This window comes from Arachis ipaensis, chromosome B1 (assembly GCF_059453495.1).
Source record: "Arachis ipaensis isolate K30076 ecotype BB chromosome B1, ASM5945349v1, whole genome shotgun sequence".
NCBI lineage: Eukaryota > Viridiplantae > Streptophyta > Magnoliopsida > Fabales > Fabaceae > Arachis > Arachis ipaensis.
The window spans coordinates 1,246,787-1,268,158 of NC_142436.1; the positions used below are offsets into that span (position 1 = coordinate 1,246,787).

Sequence of the window (21,372 nt, forward strand, 5' to 3'; positions counted from 1 at the left end):
TAAGAAGACCATCTATATAATGGTCAAACAAGATCTACATATAAATGATTTCTCTGTAGATATGATACATAATAGAGTTCAATAGCATCATTTTATCTATATAACCGACCCTACTTAGTGGGACAAAACTTTGTTGTTTGTAGTTTTGATTTCTAGTCACTATTAGTTAGTATAAAAAATACATTAATAATTGTTGATTATAATTTTTTTTATAATATATTAACTTAAACATTTAATGTGTTAATAAAATTCAACTCACATGAACAAGATTGATACTTGAATAATTTCACTATATAATACAATATATGGAAAAAACTTTAAAAATGATATAACGATCTAGATATCACCGTAATTTTAAAACAATAAAATATTCACATACATATATTAATAGAGAATTGTCAGATAATTCAACAGAATTATTTATTATTTATTGTTAATAATTAATTATTAATATTATTAAAGTATTAGACTAAAAAAATTAAATTAGTGACTAAAAATAATAAATTTTAATTATCTTTAAACATTCTCATATTAATATCTTAAAAACATAAAAAACCTAATATAACCCTCTTTGTTTAAAAATTTAAAATTGAATACGATAAATCAAGAAATTACATTATTATTGGTTAACTAATGAGTTTTATTCCAAAAGATGGTTAGTTATTATAGTTGGTATAAAAAATGTCCGCATATCTTACGAAAAACACATGCTTGATTCCTAGTGTTAATTTGATTATTATATATTTTGATGAGTGACTTATTAATATCTCTTTAAACCTTTGATAGTATATTAAACAACAATCTAATTCACACCTTTATTTTGTAAGTTTAAAAACAAAATCTAATCAAGAATCTTTACCATATAATATTACAAAATTTTGGCCAGTAATTTTTTGTATTTTTAATCATTATTTAATCAGTATAAATATTAAATTAATTTTAATAAATAAATTTTATTAATTTATGTATATAAACTCTAAAAATTATGAGTATAAATTATTGTATTGATTTATATATGCATTCTCTAATAAATAATTAAATATAGATATAAATTATATATTTTTGTATATAAAATTTTTGTAAATATATATAAATTATTATTGGTCAAATTTTGATAAAATATAATAATATTTATTTATCATGTAATATTGTTCATAATATATTAATCGGTTCAAATATCATTAATTAAAAGTTAGAATAAATATTTAATTTAGTTTTTAGCAACTTTTTCTACAAACAATTGAATTTTAGCCCAGAATAACTAACAATTCAAATTTCAATCATGAAAAGTGAGACAAGTTACTCTAACAAGTTATTGATAAAAATAGAATAAAATACTATTTCTAATAATAAAAGATTTAAGTGTTGATTATTCATAAAAAATTAGATTAGTTCGACAAAATAAGTAGTTTATTAGATAATTTTTTCGAATGTCTTAGCAATTATATCAAACTTATCTAATCTTAAATGAATATGAAATTAGTTTACATCTTTATTTTATTGAAACTATTTCTAATAAATTTAAGCTGGTTGCAGGGGTGGAGCCTCTCATGGTTTAAGGTCCCCTAAACTTCAATTTTTCTTTTATAAAACTGTCTGTAAATTTTGATTTAGTTTTTCTTAAAATTTTTATTTTAATCTCGTTATATTTAAAAATTAAATTTCGGTCCTTTCCCAAATTTTATATTAATTCCACCCCTAATTAATTGAGTAGTTATTCGTTCGTTTAAGTAGGTGTCGAAAATTTAAATCCTATCTTATACATACAGTAACCTATTAATTAATAAAAATTTTTAAATAAAATTTAAATTTGCGGCAGATTATTCGTCGATTTGCTAGATACATGCGAAAAAAATTATCTCAACTCAATTTTTTTGTCATAAAAGATGATAGCAAATTGGTGGTAAAAATATATGTACCACTACAACTTTATAATTCATATCTCACATCATATCATATTGAAAAGTTTTCATGTATATCGGTATATTGGTATTTTAGTAATTTTTAATCGTTAATCTTAATTATATATATTATATATATTTTTTATAATTAAAATCAACGGTTAAAAATTACTAAAACACGGGTGAGTTCATTTGAAAATTTTGCTATCATATTATAGCTTAGGAAGAGGAGCTTCAAGCTTAGAACTTAATTTGGGAGATTAAGGTTTACTTAGTAGTAGTATTATAAAATAGCAATGGCGGTGGTTAATCATGAATGAGCACTCTTTTTAATGCACAAAGAGTGAGTGGGTATAACTTCAGGGTCTTTACAAATTACAATCACTATTTTTCCTTTTTTTTTCTCTTCCTTTCTTTCTTTCTCTCCTTCAGAAAAAAAATAAAAAAATTCAATTTCACACATTAACACATTGGTTTGTTAGCTGCAACATTTACTTCTGTTTGGTTTTACCCTTTCTCTCTCTTACCCTCCTTTTTTCCTCTCTCTCTCTCTCTCTCTAAAAATCACAGCTTTTTTATTGTATGTGTTGCTGCCATAGACAGTGAATGAATGGCAGGGGTTTGTTAACAAGAAAGTAGGAGCAAGTGATTTTTCACAACGAAATCCAAAAGGGTCCCAAAATTTCAATAAAAGTTTCAATTTTTTTAAGTGGGAAAAAAAGAAAAAGAAATTAAAGAAGGAATTGAATGAATGGAAGGCACAGGGTGCCAAAAGTAGTACAGAATCAGAAATGGGGTATCTTTCTCTTCCTACTTTTGGTTTTTGGAGTGTTCTTTTTTTTTGAGTTATAAATTTTGCTTCATTTATCTCATTACTCTCTCTTTCTTTCCCCCTTTCCCTGCAGGTTTTGGTTCTGCAGGGTTCTGACTAGGGTTTGAATGAAGGTACTTATTATTAATACTGAAATCAATGTCCTTTGCATAATTGAGATTGACTGCATATATATCTGTTGAGATTCTTTTCAGCTTTCTTTGTTTCTGTTGAAATTATTACTATCAATCTGAATTTCATTTTAGATTCTAGTTTAATTTAATTTGACTTGAGTTTTTCTTTTTATTTTTTTTTCTTTTTTTGAAAGAGACTTTATTGCCCTCTTGTCCCTCTCTACTCCTTGTAGAAGGGTCCTTCATTTATGACAATTTGGTGTACCTTCAAAGTTTCAGTGATTGGCTTTGGAAATGGTAGCTGCCAAACTCGTGTGAGTTCAAAGTACATCTTTGGGGAACTTCACTTGGGGTGTTAAAAGTCTTTTCAATTTTTGGTGTTTATGAACTCGTTTGATTTAAGTGAAGTTGCTATCTTTTTTATATGTATATATCTCTATCTCTTTGTTTTGTTCTTGTTATTGTGGATGGTGTTCAATTTCTAGAGTAAAAGAGTTAGTTTCATCTTTGAACTGTTGAAGTTTTATCATTGTGATCATTGTTTTGTTAACTTTGGTTGAAGAGGAAATTTCATGAATTAGTTTAATTTCCTTGAATTTTTAACTTACTATTCAATTTTTAACTTCTGTTTCTTCTTTCTGCTTTCTGTTTGTTTGATTGCTTCTAGAAGCCATTGAAAAGAATCTGCTAGTGGTTTTTCGTTGGTAGTGCTTTGGTTAAGGATTATGGGAGACAGGGAGAATTTCGAGGTAGATAGAGACCGGGATCGCGTGAATTATTCGACTAGTATGGCTTCGGATTGGAGGTTTGGTGTTGGGAACTTTGCAAATTCAATGGTGGATTCGTATGTTACAAATTTTTGGGACCACCCCAATTCCCAGAACCTGGGATTTTGTGACATTAATGGGGGCTCTTCGAACATGAACGTGATTGGAAAAGATGGATTCGGCTACGGTAGAGGCAGTCATGATCATAGGACACTAGAAATGGGTTGGAGCCATGCTAGTTCTGTGTTGAAGGGTGATAACAATGCTTTCTTGCCAAATGGACCAGCAATGCTTCCACAGAGTTTATCTCAGTTTCCGAGTGATTCTGGATTCATCGAGAGGGCTGCGAGACTCTCGTGCTTTGGCGCGGGGAATTCCGTGGACATGGTGAACTCATTTGGGATTCCTCAATCCATGAACCTTTATGCTAGGATTGGGGGAACAATGCAGGGAACAGGGGATGCTCTTTTAGGACATGGATTAAGATCGGCAGCACTCGGAGGACAATCTCATAAAAGTGATCCGAATGTAGTTGAAGATGCGAAAGATGATAAAGAAATGACTCTCCAGGATGATAAAAGAAGTGAAAATCTTCCAGTGTCTCATGATGAAGGGAAACAAGCTCTTGGTGGTTCTCCTAATGAATCAGATAGAGCCGAATCGAGTGGCCGAGATGATTCCCCAATGTTGGAGTGTACAAGTGGGGAGCCTTCAAATAAGGGACTAAGCTCAAAGAAAAGGAAAAGAATTGGACTGGTATGGTTTTTGAGCTCTATTTATCAAATTCGCATGCATATTCATGTATGTGACTCTGTTGTTTCTTGTGTTGCAGGATGCCGATAAAGATAAAGTCGATGGAAGTCCTGAACAACCTGGTGCAGCCGTGAAGGAGAATTCCGGGAGTCGACAGCAAAAGGGGGAGCAACAACCGACTCCATCAACCAAGGGGTCCGGGAAGAATGCCAAGCAGGGTTCTCAAGCATCTGATTCACCTAAGGAGGAGTACATACATGTTAGGGCTCGCCGGGGTCAAGCAACAAATAGCCACAGCCTTGCAGAAAGAGTAAGACATATTAAGATACCATCTATGTCTATGGTGGGAAAAAATAATTATTTCGATTAAGAATTTTAAAGTACGATGAATCGATGATTATGATTCTAACTCTAGGTAAGGAGGGAAAAGATCAGCGAGCGTATGAAGTTTCTTCAAGACCTTGTACCTGGATGCAGCAAGGTAGCTCTAAAATTTGAGACTGGAAGATTTTTCTAGCTAAAGCCTTGTTAGGACTTAGCGTGTAGCTTTCTTTAAACTTCATTTTCAATATGTTTGTAGGTCACGGGAAAGGCAGTGATGCTAGACGAAATTATAAACTATGTACAGTCTCTTCAAAGACAGGTTGAGGTATGGATGAAAATTGAAAACGTATCTTCTCTCCCTATATTTTTAACTGTTATTGTTGAACCATGGAACTGAAATTCCTGTTGTTTTTGGACTCTTTGTTAGCCTGATTTCGGCATATAATTCTTTTACTAGCATCTTATACAATTAAAGTATTCTTTCTTCCTTCTCTGTTTTGCATTTATTCGAGCTAAAGTTGACACTCCCTTTCATCCTCTCGGCAGTTTTTGTCAATGAAACTTGCCACGGTAAATCCGCGGATGGATTTTAATATTGAGGGATTGCTTGCCAAAGAAGTAAGTCTCTAAGTTATTTGCATTTTGGTGAGTTTAAAACATACACATGGCAGTATACACATCACTGATCTCAAATTCTCAATACAACCTGAACTTTTCATCAGATTCTTCAGCAACGGGCCGGTACTTCTTCCGCGCATGGGTTTCCTCCAGAATTGTCCATGGCTTTTCCGCCATTACATCCATCTCGACCAGGACTTGTTCATTCGACTCTTCCTAGCATGGCAAATTCATCGGATATACTTCGGCGGACGCTTCAACCAAATTTGGCGCACTTGAACGGAGGATTCAAGGACCCAAATCAGGTACTCAAGTCCACTACAGGCAATGTTATTTTGACAACATATCATTTAAGGACCCAAATTGTGAAATAACTTTGCATTTTGTTGATTTTTCTGATTGTTTTGCAATCTCTATTATGTTCTCTATGAATTGCAATAGCTTCCTGAAGTCTGGGACGACGAGCTTCACAACGTTGTACAGATGACATTTCCGACATCTGCCCCTCCGAGTTGCCAAGACCTGGATGGTAAGCTATAAGCTTTTTCGCCTACGAATGAACCTTTCCAAGTTGCACATAACTGTTGCCAATGAGAACAAGCTAAGAAAAATCACGACGTTTCATGTTGATTCAGGTTCTGCGCCTTCGGGTCAAACAAAAACCGAACCTTGATGTTCAAGTCTTCGTGCCATGCATCCTCGTACATTAGCCAATTCGGCGCACCATGGAGCAGACGGATCTAAGTTACCGAAACAGAATGCCGGATACTCGAATATGTATCAAATTTAACCCGCAACACACCTTCTAGATGAAGGCTTTAAAGGGCAGAGTTGCATACAAGAAGGAACTGACTCTAGATTATTACATAAAAGGAAATTAGAGGAGTATTCAAGGATGTTCCTTTGTGTTTCTTTTTTTACATTTCAAGCATGAAAATAGATATCCTGAATGTAGTTTGGAAGTGGAATCTGCTTGATGAAGTAGAGTTTGTTCATTGAATGTATAATATGTATTTAAGCAGAATGCAAAGATGGGATCTCACCACTCTTAATGTTTCTTGTGGCTTTGCACCAAGTTTGATCAACAGAATGAGCAAAAGCAAAAGCCCTTTTTTATCCTTTTTAATTGGTGTAACAAGCTCCTGGTTTTTTCAGTTGATGCTTATTTGCTACTTGCACATATTATAAAGTAATGTTTGCTACATTCTCCAAAAATCAGCTGTGTTTCATTGTTGCAATGTGAGTAGTATCATTGAATTCCATATGGTGTGGCAAAATGTATACTACTACAGTACTTCTATTACTACTACTACTACTGCAACAACAAAAAAGTTTTATCCCATTAGGTATGGTCGATTACATGGATCAAATGATGGAATTATCAAATGAGGGAATTGTGTACTATCATGTATTATATTTACAGTGAGACTGTCAAAACGTAGATTTCTTTTGATTATTTCATGTATGATCTTTTTAGGTCTTTATTTATCACTTGCCACTTGTCTACGTTTTATAATCTATTCTATCCACTTTTTTTAATCCGGTGTTCTGCTAATCCTCTTCTCACATATCTAAATTATATAAGACAAAATTCTATCATCATTTTCACATAAAATGTATATAATAGTGTAATATTGGTTTAGTTATTCTGTTATTCTTTATAATTATATTTAAGAGAAATACTAGAAGGTCATTAGAATTTGTTGTTTTTAACCATCAATTAACTATCAATATCTAAAAGTGAGGTAAAGTACGTTGTTTGATTACTAAACTAAAGGAATTGAGTTGATAGCTAAAAGTAACGACTAAAAATAATAAATTCTGATGGCTCTCTAACATTTCTATTTATCAATATTTAATTAAATTTTTATAGTTTAAAATTGTAATTGAGATTAGACAAAATTTTAATTAAGTTTTTTCAAACTAACTTTTTGTTAGAAATTTAAAATATTTTAGAAGTATTTTTTTTTTTTTTTGTGTTGATGTATGATAAATTATAGAATATTTTGGAAAGAAATATTTTTTACTATTGTGTGATTTTTTTCTTTTTTTTTAAAGATTAATTAGTAAAGTTTTAATTATAATTTTTTGTTTAGTATAATGATGTATTTATAAATTTTTAATTATAAATATCTAATTCAAAATTTGATAAAATTATAAAAGATTAATAGAATAATTAAATTCATAATATTAATATGCATATATATTGTAATGTAATAAACTTGTGAGAGTGAAAAATGTATTTTAATAAATGTTTGACAAAAATGTCAAAATATGTATTAAAATAAAATAATATCGAATTATAACAAAATACATTAGTTGAAAATTGAAATAAAATAAAATTATATGAAGATAGTATAGTTTAATTTTATTTAATTTCTATAAAACCTTTGCTTTCTCGGTTCAGTTTAGCACGCACCATTTTTTCGCGCCACAAAACACTTAAAAAAAAAAATGCCACCCTCTTCTTCCAACTACTACTGTTCTTTGCTCAAAGTTTGCTGCGAAATCCGCAATATTAACCAACTCAAGAAGCTCCATTGCCTCATAATCAAGGCTTTCATAGACCCAGAAACATTCTTATTGAATAACATCATCAGCTCTTATGCAAAACTCGGCAGAATCAGATATGCACGTACGGTGTTCGACAAAATGCCCCAACCGAATGTATACTCGTGGAACAGCATTCTTTCTGCGTATTCAAAACTGGGTCAGGTTTCTGAGATGGAAAACTTGTTTGTTGCCATGCCAACCCGTGATGTGGTGTCTTGGAATTCCCTTATTTCGGGGTATGCTGGTTGTGGTTCCCTTGACCAATCAGTGAAGGCCTATAACTTGATGTTGAATGATGGGCTGTACCATCTGAATAGGATCACGCTCTCGACGATGCTTATTCTTGCATCTGATCAGGGGTGTGTCTATTTGGGACAGCAGATTCATGGGCATGTGGTGAAATTCGGTTTTGGGTGTTATGTTTTTGTTGGGAGTCCTTTAGTGAATATGTACTTGAGGATGGGAATGGTATCTTCTGCAAGGCAAGCTTTTGAAGAAGTGTCGGAGAAGAATGTGGTTTTGTATAATACTTTGTTGACGGGGCTTATGCGATGTGGTAGGATTGAAGATTCGAGGCGTTTGTTTTATGATATGCGAGAGAGGGATTCGATTTCTTGGACAACAATGATCACAGGGTCTGCTCAGAATGGGTTGCACGAAGAAGCTATTGATTTTTTCAGAGAGATGAGATTGGAAAATCTAGAGATCGATCAGTACACATTTGGAAGTGTGTTAACTGCATGTGGTGGTCTTATGGCTTTGCAAGAAGGCAAGCAGGTTCATGCTTACATAATTAGGACTGATTATAAGGATAATATATTTGTCGGCAGCGCTCTTGTTGACATGTATTGCAAATGCAAGAGTATAAAATCAGCAGAAACGGTTTTCAAGAGGATGTCCTGCAAGAATGTTATCTCTTGGACCGCAATGTTGGTGGGATATGGACAGAATGGTTATAGTGAAGAAGCTGTTAAAGTCTTTTGTGATATGCAAAACTTTGGGATCGAGCCAGATGATTTTACCCTTGGGAGTGTAATTAGCTCATGCGCAAACCTTGCAAGCTTAGAAGAGGGTGCCCAATTTCATGGGAGGGCTCTGGTTTCTGGCCTGATTTCTTTTCTTACTGTTTCCAATGCACTAGTTACATTATATGGGAAGTGTGGGAGCCTTGAAGACTCTCATCGACTTTTTAATGAAATGACCTTCAGAGATGAAGTCTCTTGGACAGCACTTGTTTCTGGATATGCACAGTTTGGTAAAGCCGATGAAACAATCAGGTTATTCGAAACAATGTTAGCACATGGTTTGAAACCCGACAAGGTTACTTTCATTGGGGTTCTTGCAGCTTGCAGTAGGGCAGGACTAGTAGAGAACGGAAAACAGATATTTGAATCGATGATTAAGGAACATGGGATTACGCCAATTCAAGATCATTACACCTGCATGATTGACCTTTTTAGTCGAGCTGGTAGATTAGATGAAGCAAGGAATTTTATAAATAGGATGCCTTTCGGTCCTGATGGAATTGGTTGGTCAACCTTATTAAGTTCATGTAGATTCCATGGAAACATGGAAATTGGCAAGTGGGCTGCTGAGTCTCTCTTGGAATTAGAACCACATAACACTGCATGCTACATCTTACTTTCCAGCATCTATGCAGCCAAAGGGGAATGGGAAGAAGTTGCCAAATTAAGAAAAGGGATGAGAGATAAGGGACTGCGAAAGGAACCAGGATGTAGCTGGATCAAATATAAGAACCAAGTATACATTTTCTCTGCGGATGATCAGTCAAATCCATTTTTGGATCGGATATATTCTGAGCTTGAAAAGCTGCATGACAAAATGATACAAGAAGGATATGTGCCTGATATGAATTCTGTTCTGCATGATGTTGGGGATTCAGAGAAATTAAGAATGCTTAATCATCATAGTGAAAAGCTTGCTATTGCCTTTGGATTGATATTTATTCCTCCTGGTCTCCCCATAAGAGTAGTTAAAAATCTGAGGGTTTGTGGGGATTGCCACAATGCCACTAAGTATATATCTAAGATCACCCAGAGGGAAATTCTAGTGAGAGATGCTGCCCGGTTCCACTTGTTTAAAGGTGGAACGTGTTCTTGTGGAGACTTTTGGTGAAGTCCACTTGTGTAAAGCAATTTATCAGAATTTCAAAATGTGATGAACGAAACACGAGATCTGGCATAACTGAGACTTATGAGATCACTTTCTTCAAAGAGTATGGGTGAATGCATTTGTTTTGGCTATCCTATAATTCTTTAAAAACTTGAACTAAATGACAGATTGTGGTCCTCACTTGGCATATGACTCAACATTGTTGGTTGTCTTAATTTGAAGGGGGGGGGGGGGGGGGGGGGAGAACGGAAGAGACTTGATATGACCATGATTTGAAGTTACAGCACAAGGAAGGATAACTATGTAGTCTACGCACATTCTTATTACCGTACAATATCATTAAAAGATGCTGATCAAGTCAGAAGCTAGGGTACAATCTGGGCATGGAATGGCATGTTGGCGGAGCGGCTTTTTAGTGGCAAGGCTACGCCATCAACGAGGCCACTTGGATAGATACTGCTGATCTTAGAGGTCAATTTCTCATTTCAATCTTATAGATATGTTATTGCTGAGGCAGGTGACAGTGTTAATGATTGCACTGGCCTGTTCAAGGAAGGCCCGTGTTTAAGCCAGAAAACACTCACTTCTCCAAAATGCACATCTGATTTTTTCCCTCCCATTTGAAGAGCTTATGATGCCATGATCATAGGGCAATATATGAGTTCTTTATTTTTTTTTATACTAATTTATCAGTTTTCCAACTTAGTGGAAGAAAGTTTTATTATTATAGACTAACTAATGTTACTTTACTTAATTTCTTTGTTTGCGAGCATACCAAATAAATAAATAAATTGCATTATCTGTAAGCGCAACAGTTTTTTCTTGTTACAGTTGATAAACACAAATCAGATAAGATGTTGTATTTTGGTTCTTTTCTTAGTGTTTTCTGTTTTCCTTCATTTAAAATGAGCAACTCTGTTCAAACAGTCTGAAATATATGTTAGAACTGGGATCAGGATGCTAAAGAAATGTGTATTAGTGCTGAATATGAAACTGCAAAGGGTGATACATGAGAGATCTCCTGATCTACTAGACTTCATTGACTAATTTCTCAGCTTCCTCTTTCTACATCTCTAACACTCTTTATAACCCTTTTCTAACACTACGAAGTTCCACAACTTCATCCTGGTTCCTAAGATGATATCACATCAATTTCTATAAGTACATACTTTTCAGCAGGCAGAAGATAGAAAGGTAAAAAAGTAATGTATCTGATTTGCATAATTTATATTGGAAGTCAAAGTAGAGTTGCTCAATTCAGGCTACTTGAGCTGCTTCAGACTTCTAGAGTGCAAAGATCATTGTACTGGCTGTAGTCGAGATGGAATTATCGCAAGAAACTGAATTCTAGTGAACTAGTGAATGCATTTGTTTCATGGCTGGTTAAACTCCCTCTAACCTTGCTGTTGGTTCTGCATCAGGTTCAGAAAATATAGTAAAATCCGAAAGAAAACTATTATTAGCGACCAACAATCATATTGAAAAGGAGGAAACAATGATTAATTACCTGCATCTGAGTGCAGATCTCAATGACTTCAGCCAGGGGTGCCCAATCACCAAAGTTCCTCTCAATAAATTGGTAAGCGATTCCACCCTTTCCACTCCCTACTATGAATAGTCCACCCTTTATTTCGCCTTCGCCTTTGAAGTTCTGCTGAATTCCCATATTCTTGGCTCGCTTGTAATTGGAAATTGCTCGAGGATTCAACAGAAATCCCGTTAGGAACTTTTCCTTGAGCAGATTGCCCCCTCCAAGAGCTTTGAAGAAATCCCTTCCCCGATCGAAAAGTACAACACCTCCCCAGTATCTAGGCCAGAAATCTTTGACCTGCACCACAGCAGTAATAGGTGAGTTTAAGTTGATTGATAGAAGAAATGGTGATAGTTGAAGTCTGTTAATACCTCTGCCTCTATGTGCTCATGAAGAACAGCAAATAGTTGAACCCCAAGTGCATCAAATATTGGTTTCTGGGAGAAAAGTTTGTGTGCTTCTGCTCTACACATGATGCACCTGTTTCCCATGTTTAAGGAACACTATGAAGCTAATTTCAATTTTACATGATGTATAGAAATGCACAATTTACAAGTGTAGGTTGTTAGATATGAAAAACTACATAGATTTCACTTAACAACTTAAGTTTTATAAGACAACAGAACATGAGAGGTTTTGTTGTATATAATAATCATTGATTTCCCCTAATAGATTTTTTTTTTTTTGAAAGAGATGGTTTATCACATTAGGATTTAGACCTAAACAGAAACATATTTATAAGTATTGAGCGTAGGTTAGAACTCTTCACATGGCTTTAAATTATATTTTGTCCTACTTTAGACATGATACATAATAGGGATTACTAGCATCATTTGATCCATGTAGCCGACCTCACCTAGTGAGATAAAGCTTTGTTGTTGTTGTTTTAATTTTGCTTTATTTGCATGTCTCATGTTTGTGTATCCTAAACATCTTGTCTGAAGTCCTTCATGTGAATGTATTGTACAAGCATATGATTATGCAAATAGGTTGTTTGCAATGAATGGAAAACTGTGAGAATTTACCCTGGCCGTCGTAGACATAGGAAAACAGCTGGTTTATGTCGCCATAGTTCTGAAGCCTTCATTGGAGGAGTCTTGGTTTTCACCAATGGTTCCATGCCAATCTTATACTCCGGTGTTAGCTTTTGAACTGATATATTTTCAATAGCAGAATATGGAGCAACTTGGTCAACGGCTGGAGGAGGTTTCACGCAGCCACATGCTCTAGGATCAGCTGGCTCACTAGCCACAATCCCTTTGAAGACATATCCTTCTTTAATCTTAGGTTCAGCCAGTGAGTATTCATTTGATCTCATCATGCTATTGGAGCCATTAGATAAAAGGCGCTTTGGGATCCTATCTTCTTTGTAGCTCATGCTGGTTCTTCTAGCAGAGAGTGCTTGTAATCCGTGGGGGTCACTGAATCTGGTTCTGTTGATGAAGCGGGCGATATGACCCCTCTTCATGTCAAACTGAGCAGAAAGATCTATAGTGCTTAAATTGAGAAGCTCCGGCAAACTTCTCCCGCAGGCCTCTATCTTATCTGCATATTGCATCAATCCGCAATCATGCAGGTATGTCCTGATTCCAAGTGCCTCCTACAACATAAGAAAATGAAAAGTTGTTTGTTTAAATTAAATTTACTGAAGTTCAAATAGTGGTAGCAGAGTTTAATGCAGGTTTCAGAGGAGTTTAATGGCTAATACCTTTTGTTTTTGTGTCATGTTCATTGAATCCATATCCTCTGAATTCATAACCTTGAGGGTTGGCACATCTTCCCAACCTTCTTCCAACAAATTAGGAAGCAGTTCCTTCAAAACTCCATTTCCTATGAATTCCTCTACTGAAAATGAAGCCATTCTTTATTCACTCTGATCTGAATGAGTGTCTTCTTTGTGTGAATGTGCTTAGAAGTTAAATGCACACTAACCTTGCTTGGTCCACAACATCATGTATACACATCATGAATGATGTTTAAGGTGTACCAAGCTATCTCATCCCTTTCTATATAAGGCCAATTTACAAATTAATAATTATAGCAAATATTCGTCGAGACGGCAAATCAACTGCTTTCTATTTTTAGATGTCTGTTATTTACTACAGTATATAGATCAACAGCTATAGGAATTAAACTAATCTAGTTTGAGGAACTATGTTGTGCTTCTTCAATCACTCAACTTTCTTTGTGTTGTTCTTTACACAAGGAAAACAAGTCTCTAACCATACATGGAACAAGTAATTACGTAATTTCACATCAGTTAAAATAACTCCTTTTTATATTGATTCCATAAATGATCATGCAAAAGAACAAATGTGAGTGGACGATTTTACACCTGTATCAAAATTAAATACTTCCTTTAAGAATTTAATTTAGGAAAAGGGAATGAGATTTAAGTTTTTGTTTAACAGGCCAAGTTGTGAGTTGCTTGATTCCTTTGCCGGCCAAAAGATTCTCTTTCTTTTGCCGGCCAAAACTGCATTTTTAAGTATATAACGAAAAAAAAGAGGCATGTTTCCAAAACCTAGGATAGTTGAGATTTAATTAGATTGTTTAAGGATCTAGTCAAGAGTTCGAATTCTAGTAGTGTATATGAAAGATGTTTTTGGCAATTTGGCCAGCATCAATGTTCTTTTGGAAAGTCTTTGGTGTAAAAGAATTTAGCTATCGCTGTCCCCTATCCATAGTAAATACTGTAAAACAAAAAAATAGTGCCAGTTTTAGAGAAATAGTTGGGTTATTTTTGTTTGATATGAGAAGCATGTGTGTGTTGTGCATTATTGTGGAAAATGTGAGTGCTAGACATGGATGTGGGAATAACTTTTTCTGAAATAGGGATGAAGAAATCGGACCATCTGATTTCTTTATAAAAAAAAATTAAACTTATTAATCGGACAGTCCGATTAGTGTGGAAGAGGAAATTTAAATTTTGGTGAAGGTAATCGGACTTCCGATTTGTATTTACAAAATTAAAAAAATTTGGAGCCTTCGATTTGTGTACTCCAAATCCTTTTAATTTTTTAAACACAAATCGAAGGGTCCGATTTGTGTACTCAAAAATCGGACGGTCTGAATACTCCATATCTGTGTCCTACACCATTCCTCCTTCCACATTTAAATTAAAAAGTGTTTGATTTTACCCACCTAATACCACATTATTGTTGTTCACCCCCTCTCCCAATATGTGTGATAATCACCCTTCTTGCTACAATATAATAATTAATTTGTGTGGAACTTTTTCGGTTCGATTTCTACCATTTAAAAAAAATTGTAACATTTTAAAATTGTACCGTCGGATTTCTATATTCTAACAACTGAAAAAATTATTATGTGGTGAAATTGCATGTCTGTTTTCTAATTTTGAAAGAAACAAAAAAATTAAAATAACTGAAATCGTACTGTCTATTTTTTATATTCTAAATTTTAAAAAATAATTACAAAATGTATTTTTCAATTTAGCAAAAAAAATTTATATCTGTATAAAACACAAAAAATACTAATTCTTTGGTAATTCACAAATTACAGTTAGTCTCCAATCTATAAAAAATTGCAAAAGTTTTGGAAGTGTGAAGCAAAGTTCTCAAATTTTAACTCATATTATTTTGATTATGATTTCTTTCTAGAATATTCAAGTCTTACATGTCACATGCTTATACATAAAAAAAAGAATTGGAATACACTGTTTTTGATCATTCACAATAAGTAATTTCTTTCACTAAATATTAAATAATAAAAACTTTAAAATTAGGGTAAAGTATACTTTTTGTCCCTGAAGTTTATTAAAAGTTTCAAAATTACCCCTAAGTTTCAATTTGTTTCAATTTTATCCCAAAAGTTTTCGATTTGCATCAATTTTATCCTTTAAGTTGACGCCGTTTAAATTACTCACAAACATTAGTGATATGGCAAAGTATAGTGTGTGATGTGGCAAGAAATGTGAAACCCCCAAAATACCCATGGCTGAGTTATACCAAGTAAACCAATTGGCATCCTTTTTCAAACATAACCCGTTTGTCTTCCCTTTGCCAGTAAGGAACATCGCCAGAGAAACAGAGTCACAGGAGGAAGGTTGGTGGGTGGTTAGACGTCGCACCGTCAACTACAGTCCGCCACAGCGACGTGCAGGACAGCGCATGTTGTGACGCCGTCGAGACTGAGGGAGGAGTCTGGGATAGCATTCAGTCATCAACCATTCAAACGTGGATAGCGCCATTCTGATTAAGGTTTCTGACGAGGTAGGCCACCATTCTAGTCAATTTTGCTACTGCATGTCTGAACAGTTAGGATTTAGGGTTTTTTTTTAATCACTGTTGATTGCTGTTAGGATTCTATTGCATTGAGGGATTGAGGGATTTCTGTTCTGTTTTAGTGAAAAATATAACTTTGAGGTGGTCTATATTTTTTAATGATTAGTTACTCTGTTCTTTGGTCTGAACATCTTTTTATAACGGCAGGATGGATGATTTCAGTGTTAGAGTTCATCACAGGGGTAGGTTTTGTAGTGATAAGGGAAAAAATGAGTATATTGATGGTGAGGTGACAACGGTTGATTGGTGTGACAGAGATAGATGGAGTGTTATAGAAGCTTATGATGTGGTTGGAAAACTTGGGTACATTGCTGAAAACATTGGGGTACTGTGGTATAAAGATACTAAATTAGGATTAGAAGGGTTGAAGTTGTTGAAAGGTGATGAAGAAGCAATGGAAATGGCAAATATAGGAGTTGAAAAAAAGGTAGTTGATTTGTATGTGGTGCATAAGGCTTCAATCCCTGATGATTTTTGTTACGACATTGGTTATTTAGATGTTGGGGGTGGCAGCAAAGTTGTTGAGGAGGAGTGTGTGGATGCTGATAGTGGGCCAAGTGATATTAGACAGGCCCAAAATATTCAAGCAGAAGCCCAAGGTGGAGGGGTGGATATGGAGGCCTAAATGCAGGGATTAGTTGATGCCCATTTATCTACTGAAGAAGTGCTACAGAATATTGGTGATGGGGACAATAGTGAAGAAGAGGATGACACTGATGACCCAGATTATGAGGCTGATTCTGATCTGCATTTTAGTGATAGTGAAGATGATTATTGTGGTGATGATGGTTTATTTGATGTTGATATAACTCTTGGGGAGATGCACCAAGATATAAGAAAGTCTAAGAAAAGTAAGAGTGCTGTCGAGAAGTTAAAGAAAACTCAAAAGGTGGCTGCTGGGAAGAGAAAGAGCTCTCGTTTAAGCGATGATGAAGGATTGAACAGTGATGAATTAGAGGAGGTATCGAGTGAGGATGATGAAGCCAGCAAGAAGAAATTTCCCGTTCACAAGGAGTTGAAGGATATGAGTAAGTATAAGTGGGAGGCTGGAACTCTCTATGCAACAAGAGAGGAGTTCAAGGAAGCTGTGACATCATATGCTGTTCATACTGGGAGAAACATAAAATTTCCAGTGGTGGACAATGTCCGGGTGAGGGCTAAGTGTGGAGATGGTTGTGAATGGTTTGCATATGCGGTGAAGATGACCAATGAAGATAGTTGGCAGCTAAGAACAGTTAATGATCATCATTCTTGTAACACTGTATTTGACATAAAAGTGATGAAGTCGAAGTGGCTGGCGAAGGTCTTCAGGAGAAAAGTAGAAGAGAATCCGAAGTTGAAGCTGGGCACCATACAAAGTAGGACTCTTAGGAAGTGGAATGTGCAGATTTCAAGAGCAAAGGCATTTCGGGCCAAGCAGATTGCACTGGTTGACATTAATGGAACTTTTAGGGAGCAGTATAGAAGACTTTACGACTATTGCCATGAGTTGCTGCGCACCAATCCTGGTTCATCTGTGAAGCTGCATGTTCAATTACCTCCAGCAGCCCAAACTGAGCACCCCGATACAACAGTCGACTTAAGTCCACGATTTCATAGGATTTATATTTGCTTAAAGGCTTGCAAGGAGAGTTTCATGAAGTGTAGGCCTATGATAGGGCTTGATGGTTGCTTTTTGAAGACACCATATGGAAGATGGCTATTGGTTGCTTTGGGGTGGGATCCGAATGACCAGATGCTACCTATAGCATATGCGGTCGTGGAGGCTGAGACAAAAGATTCATGGACGTGGTTCCTCTCAAACCTAATTGATGATATAGGAGCGGATAAATTATTACGTAGCACGTTCATGTCTGACCAACAAAAGGTAATTTACTAACCTGTATTTTAGTGTAATTAAGATTTTGCACTATATTTTTATGTCTAGTTATAATTAGTTAATGTTAATGTTCTTGTAATGTTCTTTTATAATTAGCACGTTCATGGCTTCTGCACTATATGTTATTGTTCTTATAATTAGCTAGTCATGTGGCTTATGCACTATATGTAATATGTAATGTTCTTTTATAATTAGTTAGTAATTGCTGTACCTATATGTTAATGTTCTTGTAATTGACTTTTATAATTAGTTATAAATTGCTGTGAATTAGCTAGTCATGTGGCTTCTGCACTATATGTTAATGTAATTGTAATGTTCTTTTATAATTAGTTAGTAATTGTTGTACCTATATGTTAATGTTCTTGTAATTGACTTTTATAATTAGTTATAAATTGCTGTGAATTAGCTAGTCATGTGGCTTCTGCACTATATGTTAATGTAATTGTAATGTTCTTTTATAATTAGTTAGTAATTGCTGTACCTATATGTTAATGTTCTTGTAATTGACTTTTATAATTAGTTATAAATTGCTGTGAATTAGCTAGTCATGTGGCTTCTGCACTATATGTTAATGTAATTGTAATGTTCTTTTATAATTAGTTAGTAATTGCTGTACCTATATGTTAATGTTCTTGTAATTGACTTTTATAATTAGTTATAAATTGCTGTGAATTAGCTAGTCATGTGGCTTCTGCACTATATGTTAATGTAATTGTAATGTTCTTTTATAATTAGTTATAAATTGCTGTACCTATATGTTAATGTTCTTGTAATGTTCTTTTATAATTAGTTATAAATTGCTGTGAATTAGTTAGTCATGTGGCTTCTGCACTATATCTTGCTGTTCTTGTAATGTTCAACATATAATTAGTTATATGTTGCTGTTATAAATTGCTGTGAATTAGCTAGTCATGTGGAGAGCTGCTACAACATCACCAGTCCAGCATAGCACTGCAAGAAATGCTGGATCTACTGGCTCAGTGCATAAGAGTACCAGGTTGGCCAGTGTTGCAGCAAGGCCTAATACCCAACCAAATGCACACAAAAAATTTCAGCCACCAAGACCAACTAGAATTCTTAGGAGCAACTCTACTTCAACTGCACAGGGACAACCCTCATCACAAGGGAGTCAGACTCAGAGTGCTCTCACAGGGTCTTAGTTGTGTCACATCTTGTGTTTGGTGTTTATTTTGGAAGATTGAAAAATGTTGGCATTTTGTATTATGACTTATGACTTATGACTCCAATTTTTCCTTTATTGCTGAATTATTTTGCTTAGGACTTATGTAATTAAGTTTTTACTTTGGTTATGACTTATGTTAACTAGAGATTATGTTGATTAATAACTTATGTTATTTTGATAATGACTAATGTGATGGATTCCTTCATGCAAATTTATTTTAGTGCACTGCTGAAATTATCCCTCATTACTTGAGTTTGTCTCTGCCACAACAGGTTCTTAATGCCAATTTTAGTGCCAAACTATTTTAATCCTTTCAGGGATATTTTTGAAACATAAATTAAACTTCAAGGACAACTATATTAATAAGTTTTCGAGTTGAGTACAGTTTTGTAACTGATTACAACCAGTCAATCTATTCTTACTTCTGCTAATTTCAGCTGTCCCAAACGCATTAATACCCTAATCTCAAATGGGTTCCATTCTTCACCCACAAATAAACCATTAAAATCACCATAAACCAACCCAACACACCAAAAATAACAGCCACCAACAGTTTGCATTTAGCATAAACTAATTTAGTCTTCAAGGTGGAAATCTTCATCTTCAACCTTGCAACCTCAGCCTCTTCTGTCTCTGCAACTCCATCTGCCCAGGAAAAAAATGTGCACTCCTTCCCAATCTGCAACATAAACAAAAAAAAAAGAACTTGAAGAAACTCATGAAGACATCAAAATAAAAAGCACTCAAAACTAACATCAAAGTATACACAGCCCCAAAATCTCCGGCCGGGATTTTCTGGTGTCTTCGACCATCTCAGTACAGGGGGTTCACCACAGTTGCATATAAGCGTTCGTCGTCTCCGACTGCTTTTTTGTGATGATACCGAGCCTTGGGAAGCCATTCGTTAGGGTTTCTTATTTTTACACACAGTGAAGAAGATGAAGAGGAAGACGTAAATGAAGAAGTTAATTTTAGGGTTTGAGGTTGTGATTTTTAGCCATATCATTTTTGTAATATAAATTTTTAAACAAAAAATTAAAAATTATTTCAAAAAACGTTTTAGAAATGACTCACACACATAGTTGCCACATAGAACTCCTTTATTGCCACGTCACTAACGTCTGTTAGTGATTTCAACGCTGTTAACGTTCAGGGATAAAATTGATGCAAATCGAAAACTTTTGGGATAAAATTGAAACAAATTGAAACTTAGGGGTAATTTTAAAACTTTTAGTAAACTTCAGGGACAAAAAGTATACTTTACCCTTAAAATTATTTGAAAGAAACTTAAAAAATAATGTCTCTTAAAAATAATAATATAAAAAAATGGCTGAATAGGCAGCTACCAACCATTCAAGTATTCAACAACCCTTTCATAAAACCGTATAGGATAAGAATGCAAGCATGGCAAACTGGCAAAGTTTAGCTTCAAGAAGAAAAAGGAACCAGATTGAGATTAATCATTACAATATACCATTTAAAGAAAAAGGAAAAAAAAAAAAAGTTTAATATCTTTATTTAATTTTTCTATTGTTATAAGATTTATTAAAATTTAAAAATTTTCCAGCATATGAAATTTTTTATTTTCTTCATTTAACTATCTCTCTCTTTTAAAGAGACAAAATAAGAATATAGAAAAAGAACAAGTTGGATTATAATTCTATTAATCAGTTTAGCTTTTCTCCCAAAACAAAACTTGTCCCTTTCAACTTTTATCAGAAAACGCAAAGTTTGGTTTGTTCATATCCGTTTCAACAACAAAACATATTTTGTTCCCTCTTTGTTACCATCCTGCTATTTTAAAACAAAAATAAATCCTTATTTTTTAATATATTTTTATTTTAAAGACAAAATAAAAAAATCGATAATACTACGTATACATAATAAAAAAATTAGCCACTAATTAGTTACTATGTATAAAAATACATATTTAACATCTCATAAAAAAATTTATTATATTATTATAAATAAATTTAATTATTTATCTATTGCAATTAATTATTTTATTATAATAAATTTAATTAGTCTAATTATTTAATTTAAAAATAGGTAACTCAATATTAGAGGTGTTCGCAGTACGGTTTGATTCGGTTGTACGGGAAAAAGTCATCCGATCTGAACGTTTAATTTATGTGCGGTGCGGTTTAGATTGGATGAACTTTTTTTGAAAATCCGATCCGATCCGATTTCAAGCGGTTTGGATCGGTTTGGATTTGCGGTTTTTTAAATAAAAAAAATTAAATACATATAACAAGTCTTAACATCAAATTTTAAATAATTAACAATGACATAACAAGTCTTAACATATCTTAAAAAGCCAACGATAACATAACAATAGAAATAAAATTATAGGTTAGTTAAAATAAATAAATAAATAAATAATATTTTAAACATAAAATATTTATTAAATAATAATAATACATGAATAATAGAAAAATGTATAACAAATTGAACATGTTATAAATATAATTGTAAATA

The 21,372-nt window shown here is 33.9% G+C and overlaps 4 protein-coding genes across 6 annotated transcripts; 3 read left to right on the forward strand and 1 right to left on the reverse strand.

The window, feature by feature from the left end:
- Positions 1-1,916: 1,916 nt before the first annotated feature.
- On the forward strand, positions 1,917-6,523 carry LOC107628944 (transcription factor bHLH49). Of its 2 annotated transcripts, XM_016331624.3 has the most exons (11): positions 1,917-1,965; positions 2,120-2,697; positions 2,807-2,846; positions 3,514-4,369; positions 4,446-4,676; positions 4,782-4,847; positions 4,947-5,015; positions 5,237-5,308; positions 5,413-5,613; positions 5,750-5,837; positions 5,944-6,523. In XM_016331624.3, the coding sequence occupies exons 4-11, from the start codon at positions 3,572-3,574 to the stop codon at positions 5,979-5,981; spliced, it is 1,563 nt and encodes a 520-aa protein (XP_016187110.1). In that variant the 5' UTR covers positions 1,917-1,965; positions 2,120-2,697; positions 2,807-2,846; positions 3,514-3,571; the 3' UTR covers positions 5,982-6,523. The 2 variants fall into 2 exon arrangements, with proteins under 2 accessions (XP_016187110.1, XP_016187191.1); XM_016331705.3 differs by lacking the exon at positions 1,917-1,965 and having other exon boundaries at positions 2,263-2,697; positions 3,517-4,369.
- Positions 6,524-7,724: 1,201 nt separating this feature from the next.
- LOC107629085 (pentatricopeptide (PPR) repeat-containing protein) lies at positions 7,725-14,234 on the forward strand. Its single transcript, XM_016331817.3, has 3 exons — positions 7,725-10,465; positions 11,416-11,573; positions 12,515-14,234. Exon 1 carries the CDS (start codon positions 7,763-7,765, stop codon positions 9,995-9,997), a length of 2,235 nt encoding a protein of 744 aa, XP_016187303.1. The 5' UTR covers positions 7,725-7,762; the 3' UTR covers positions 9,998-10,465; positions 11,416-11,573; positions 12,515-14,234.
- Positions 10,951-13,386, reverse strand: LOC107629176 (uncharacterized). 2 transcript variants are annotated; one of them, XM_021111229.2, is made up of 5 exons: positions 13,234-13,386; positions 12,551-13,125; positions 11,897-12,005; positions 11,502-11,822; positions 10,951-11,406 (listed from the first exon to the last, which is right to left on the reverse strand). In XM_021111229.2, exons 1-5 carry the CDS (start codon positions 13,384-13,386, stop codon positions 11,389-11,391), a joined length of 1,176 nt encoding a protein of 391 aa, XP_020966888.1. In that variant the 3' UTR covers positions 10,951-11,388. The 2 variants fall into 2 exon arrangements, with proteins under 2 accessions (XP_020966888.1, XP_020966860.1); XM_021111201.2 differs by having other exon boundaries at positions 11,406-11,822.
- Positions 14,235-16,442: 2,208 nt separating the features above from the next.
- Positions 16,443-18,947, forward strand: LOC148575528 (uncharacterized). Its single transcript, XM_088500762.1, has 2 exons — positions 16,443-17,699; positions 18,621-18,947. Exons 1-2 carry the CDS (start codon positions 16,458-16,460, stop codon positions 18,936-18,938), a joined length of 1,560 nt encoding a protein of 519 aa, XP_088356888.1. The 5' UTR covers positions 16,443-16,457; the 3' UTR covers positions 18,939-18,947.
- The last annotated feature ends 2,425 nt before the right edge of the window (positions 18,948-21,372 follow it).